The 6,431-nt window shown below is 47.5% G+C and overlaps 1 protein-coding gene across 1 annotated transcript; it reads right to left on the bottom strand.

Moving 5' to 3' along the window:
* Positions 1 to 4,101: 4,101 nt before the first annotated feature.
* On the bottom strand, positions 4,102 to 5,136 carry LOC119332333 (ethylene-responsive transcription factor ERF039-like). Its single transcript, XM_037605520.1, has one exon. It carries the CDS (start codon positions 5,121 to 5,123, stop codon positions 4,374 to 4,376), a length of 750 nt encoding a protein of 249 aa, XP_037461417.1. The 5' UTR covers positions 5,124 to 5,136; the 3' UTR covers positions 4,102 to 4,373.
* Positions 5,137 to 6,431: the final 1,295 nt, after the last annotated feature.

Raw genomic sequence — 6,431 nt, 5'->3', positions numbered from 1 at the left:
TGACATCATTTGGTATTTTTCATGCATTTACTGATTTTTTTAGCTAAATGACCCTGAAATTGAAAAGCACTAGAAATGAACTTTGAAAAGGTTGAAAGTTGGCATGGTATCATCATTTCACCCACATAGCATGTGCTAAAAAATTGAGAGGGTTACGGCAAAAACTGGATGTACTTCGTGTACAAAATGGACAATTTTCGAAGTATCAGGGTTTCGGCTAAATGACCAAATTAATAGAAGTTCATCATCACATTAAAAACAAAGTACATACATAGTTCTCATTGAACAACATATAGCTCTCCAGAGCATCTAGTTAAACCATATGTTGAAACTATGTGAAACCTTTCAATGCAACAATAAATGCGATCATAATCACAACCAAGGTAAAAATCGATCCAACAGCATAATGATACCAAGCCTCGGTATGAATGGCATATTTTTTAATCTTTCTCATCTTCAACCGCATTGCATCCATCTTGATCTTGTGATCATGGACGACATCCACAACATGCAACTCCAATATCATCTCCTCTTCCTCAATTTTTTTATGTTTTCCTTCAAGTAATTGTTTTCTTCTTCAACTAAATTTAACCTCTCGACAATAGGGTCGGTTGGAATTTCCGGTTCAACTGCCTCCTACATAAATAAAATCTATGTCAACTTGATGGGCATAATTGTCATAAACAATAAATGAACCAAATAGTTATAAAAGATAATATATACCACATCCGAATCATAGCCAGGACGAGGGCCGACGGGGGCGGATACCAAAACCATCGCACTATATAAGCACAAGCAATAATAAAGTAAGAAAATTAGACAAGTATCTATCTAAAGTAAGAATTTTTTTCTTTCAGAAGAAGATAAGAGCTCACCACAGTGGTGCAGGCGACGAGATCGGCGTGAGCGATCGACGGCGGTGAAGACGGGGACGGGACGTGACGAACCACTAAATCTAGACAAATCTCGGGGAAAATGGAGCTTGGAGGTCGAGCTTCGAGAGGAGAAAGCTTAACTAGGGTGGCTTGGGCATTTCATCGAACACCTCGTGTGCATAGGAGGTGAGCTAGAGCACCCAAATGCCCTCTCCTCGCCGGCCAGAAAAAATAGAGTACTGTGGAGTGCTCTGCTGCAGCGACGGGGTATATATAGGCAACTCATTTGTCCCGGTTCATGGCTGGAACTGGGACTAAAGCCCAGCCTTCTGTCCCGGTTCGAGCCAAGAACCGGGACCAATGTTTGTGGGCCAGGAGCGAGACCCATTGGTCCCGGTTCGTGCCTGGAACCAGGACAAATGGGTCCATACGAACCGGGACCAATGCCCACGAGGCCCCGGCCGGCCCCCTGGGCTCACGAACCGGGACGAATGCATCCATTGATCCCGGTTCGTGGAAGAACCAGGACTAATGGGCTGGCCAGGCCCGAAGGAAAACCCCCTTTTTCTACTAGTGGTGTTATATCTGCCCCTCCAAGGCATAACTCGACTGCCCACTTTAGTTACCGCGGCAGCGAAGTCTCTAGCAAGGAGCTTCTCATGAGAGATAGGGAGGCCAAGATATTTGAGAGGAAAGGAGCCCAAAGAACAGTTAAGCAGATATGAGACCCGCAGGGCCTCGGAATTTGACATCCCTGTAACAATAACTTCGCTCATAATTGTGTCATCTGCACATTGGAGGTGGGTTATCCCCTCCGGGACGAGGTGAGAGCTAACGAGGGAAATGTGCCCAGCCGCAGCCGCCGTCGACAAAATGTTGGATAAGGCATCCGTGACAAAATTAAACAGAAGAGGGGAGGCCGGGTCTCCTTGCCTAAGGCCCCTGCCATTGTTGAAAAAATTACTAACCCTGCCATTAAGCGAGACTGTAATGTGACCACCCGTCACTAACTGCATAATCATGTGCACGTAGGCCCCATCAAAGCCTTTTGCGAGTAGGAATTGCCGCAAAAACTTCAAACTAACCGAGTCATAGGCCTTCTCAAATTCAAGCTTAAGGATCACCGCCTTGGTACCTCTCATACGGATATCATGAACAATTTCATGAAGACACAGGATCCCGTCCAGAATGAATCTCCCTTTAACAAAAGCTGATTGGAAAGGGGAGAGAACTCGATGAGCGACGGGGGAGAGGCGCGTGGCAAAGCCCTTGGCAGCCAATTTCGCAAAGTTATTAATGAGAGCAATGGGTCTGAATTGAGAGATGATATCGGCACCCTTGATTTTAGGGATGAGGGTGATGACAACGTAACTCAACCAAGATATATCAACCGTCCCCAAACAGAAACCTTGGATAACAACACAGACAAGATTGCACAGCCGGGGCCAGAACTTCCTAAAGAAAGGAATGGAAAAGCCATCCGGGCCCGACACCGAGTTAGAATTGGCCTTGCAAATGATCTCAAAGATCTCCTCATCAGAAAAGTGGGTAAGTAAGGCTTCATTCTCCTCAAAGGTAATCTTCTCCTGATCTGTTAAAAGAATTTGTGTATCTATCCGTTGCATTATATTTGTTGTGATGTATGTGGTGAAAACTAACATGTTTAAAATCATGTGTGGCTTGTACTTTTCATTTCTATTTTAACTTTTTTTAGCCGGAACCGTAGAACAATCATTCTACGGTATTTTCATTTCATAAGAAAAGAATATATGTGTTCAGAAAATAATGAATATGGCGTACATAATTAAAAAATATAGAATACAGACATAAAGTAGCCAATCGGAGTCAGAATTCTCGTATATATAAACATGAAAATAATGTCTCAAAATGTTTTAAAATATGAAAAATTGATAATAAAGAGATAACTGTGGTGAGGACTAGGGAGACAAGCATATTTGTTCTTTCTCAGCGGTATGTTTCCTTTAGGGTTTCTCAGACGTATGTAGACCCAATAATTTCTCAATGATCAGGACCTGGCCTTCTAGAGGCTTTCCTACTGTGAGATTAACGTTGGCGAGTCATGTCACTTGAAAACGCCACTTGAGCCTTTGAGTGACATGACCGGCACATACATACAAGCGGCCCATCGGGCTTTCCGGCCCCGGAGATTGCGTTCGTACAGCAGATGATATTGAGCTGATCGCATGCACCTTTTTTTTTGCATGGTTGATTGCAAGCAACCTGCAGATAGCTAGGGCGTGTAGCCAGCCACTTGCACTGTCTAGTGATCTCACTTTTTTTTGGCGTGTGGTTACCTACCTAGAAGCAACTAAATAATACTAATGTTAAAAACGTTTTTATATTATGAGATGGAGTGAGTAAATTTTTAATGATGCAAATACAACACGTTCATGGCTGGAAAGTATGCCAAGTAGTGATCGCAAAATACCAACGGCGGTCGACCTCTATGGAGGTGGGTATTTGGAAAAAATTGAAAAACATATTTTAAAGTTTTAAAAAATTCTGAAAAAAATCATACATGTTAACATGGATATATTCTACATGTGTGTAAATTTTGAAGATGAAATACATTATGATGAGAGCTACACAAAAAAGACAAATCGTGATTTTCAAACTGATGAACAGTGCGACCACTGTTCACTATTAGAAATGCACGATTTTCTCTTTTTCGTGTAGCTCTCACCATACTGTATTTCGTTGTGGCGATGACGGCGGCGCGCCTTCGGCTCGCTTCAGTGCTAGTAGTCGTCGCTAGGTGGTCTATGGATCTGGATGTAATTTTTATTATTTCTGGTATTCGTTGTACTGCCATGATTGAAGATGAATAGATCAGAAATTTCCTCGCAAAAAAAAAAGAATGTGCAGAATTTTTTTCAGAATTTTTTGAAACTCTAAAATGTAATTATTGTATTTTTTAAAATATCCACCTCCATGAAAGTCGCCCGCCAAAAGCCCTCACTCGAGTAGTGCTGCACTATAGACACATCACACATGCGAACACTCCTATATGCGTAGTTATTCTCTCGCAAGTACATGATGCCTGCCGGCTGCCGTACCGAGATATTTGTGAAAGGCATTTGGCAAACAAGAACGAGTGCCAAGAGCAATCAGAATCCGAGGCATCAAAACTTTTTCAGCCTCCAATCGTTTTACATGTATATATGGACAGCTGTATGTGTCTGAATAAGACATGTAGAGCTAGAAAGAGATTTTTACGTACAGTTCAGGTACGTACATATATTGGCATTGCATTGCATGATTGCATGTACATGTACGTATCTACAACTTGCTTACAGACGTGTACTGAGGCACCGATCATTATTAATGTGCATCAGTATCAACCACCTATAGATCACAGGCATGGGTAGCCAGAAATAGTCAAACTAAAGGACGAAAAAATTAGAAGCTGACAAGAGAGAAAGAAATTCCATATTCACAAGTCAAGAAAGAGCGAGAGTGACGGATTATTTGCTACTATTACAGGTTCCACAAGAGCGCACCGAACCCGGACGCGGCGATGCCATCGGGCTGCCCCCAGAACTGGTACGGCTCCAGACCGAGCGCGGGCACGGCCAGCTCGTCGTGCGAGCCAATGCCCGCGTGCTCCCCCAGCCACGCTGGTTCGTACCACGGCTCGGTGACGGGGTCTTCCCAGAACGTGCCCCCGAACGCGACCTCAACGGCGGCCGCGATGTCCTCGTCGATGGATGGCAGCTCGATGATTTCCTCAAGCTCGTCGTCGACCTGGCTCGACATCTGTCCGCGGCGCCACAGGGGCGACGTCGCAGCCGCTGGCATTGGCTCCGTGCTCACGCCCGCGCCCACAGAGGCAGGGTCCATGGCCGCGGCGCGGGCTGCCGCGGCCTGCACGTCGTGGGGCGCGGCTGAGGCCGGGCGCGGCAGGGACGAGGCCAGCTCCGGGAAGTTGAGCACGGCTGCAGGGCCCTTCACCACGAGCGCGGCGGCGTCGTGCGCGCGCGCCGCCATCTCTGGCGTCGGGAAGGTGCCCAGCCAGATGCGCGACTTCTTGCGCGGCTCCCTGATCTCGGACACCCACTTCCCCCACGCCCTCATCCGAACGCCGCGGTACCCCCGGTGCCGGCCGCCCGCGCCATTGCCTCCGGAATCCCTCTCCCTCTTCTCCAGAACTCCGCCTCCCGCCGTGGTCGGCGATGGCGGCGGCGAGGCGGACGAAGACGCCGGGCTGTTCAGCTCAGAGTCAGGCATTTCCAATGCAAGTACGCGCTCCCGACGATGGGTTCTTGAAGCTAGCGGGGAAGCTCAGGGCGGGTTTTGTAGCGGCTGTTGGGAGCGCCATGATGCTGACGTCTCACCAGCGGACGTCCTTGTCGCGGCCGTCCAGTCAGCAACGCTCCTCCTCTCTCCATCTCTCCAGATCTCTCTGTTCATTTTTCTAGATCGATCTACCTCTCGAGTCTCGACCTCTGCCTGAGTTGTGCCCTCTTAACGGATAATTTTTTGAAGAGTCAAGAGACCGTTGCAAAGCAGGATAAAATTGCTTACGAACATAAGCTAGTGATGCGTACGTGCTGTGCAATTTACATTTACATATTGTTTGTGGAGAGATGAGTGCGTTCTTAACTTGCTGCCATCGTATTAGTTTCACAGTGATGAGGGTTTTCAGTTTGACGATGCAATGACAATTGGAGTTGTGGAATTGGATGGCTTTCTGTCAATCCGGGTACCTTTTCTCCTTTTTGACATGGCAATCCATGTAGGTCGATGGAAACATTTGCCTATCGTAGAAGCTTTTGTATAAATGACTGCCAACGCCGTCCGCTGAAACACACACTATACTTGTCTGCGGACATGGATACAGAAGCCGGCCATCCAACCATGTTCGCATTCATTTCAAAGCAAATTTGAGCAACACAAACACGACAAAATTCATTAAAGCTCGGACATAATTTACATGAAACGAACGATATTTCATCTGTTCAACTTAAACCCTAAAGCACTACACTACCTTGTAGCGGACGACCACCTCGTACGCATGGCCGGCCTAGCCAGCGACGCTGTTGGAGCTGTTCGTGTCGTCGTCATCGGAGTCCTTCCAGCAGCGGAAGGGCGCGGGGACACAATAGTCGTGCCTGTCCGCCGCTTGGCGCTTGCACAAGTGCCGATCCACTTCATCCTACACAGTGTGGAGGTCGGCCGTGGCTAACACCGATGATGGCCGCGCGGGGGAGGGGGGGGGTTGCCCTCGTCCCTACTGGTGGTATTTGTGGCGGCGGCGGTCTCGCTCATAGACTACTCCTTGTCAATCTTAGCGAGCTCCCATCAAGGTGGCGCATTCTATGTGTTGCGGTCTCCATGGTGGTCATGACCTGTCGCGGGCCTAGACATTCGCGAGGTCGGGGTCCGTGTGGACCCAGCCCGACGCCTCGCCGGACCTGGCGAACAGAGAGCAGCTTGCCTCTCAAAATTGCATTTACCTCTGATTTAAGCTTCAAGCTCTGGCACCTCTGTAAATCCCTGCTCCCCTCTACGAATGGCATATCCATTTACTTTTCT

Source organism: Triticum dicoccoides, chromosome 7A, assembly GCF_002162155.2.
Source record: "Triticum dicoccoides isolate Atlit2015 ecotype Zavitan chromosome 7A, WEW_v2.0, whole genome shotgun sequence".
NCBI classification, from domain to species: domain Eukaryota; kingdom Viridiplantae; phylum Streptophyta; class Magnoliopsida; order Poales; family Poaceae; genus Triticum; species Triticum dicoccoides.
The sequence above is the reverse complement of the archived record's forward strand: the minus strand, read 5'-3'. Positions and strand labels throughout refer to the sequence as shown.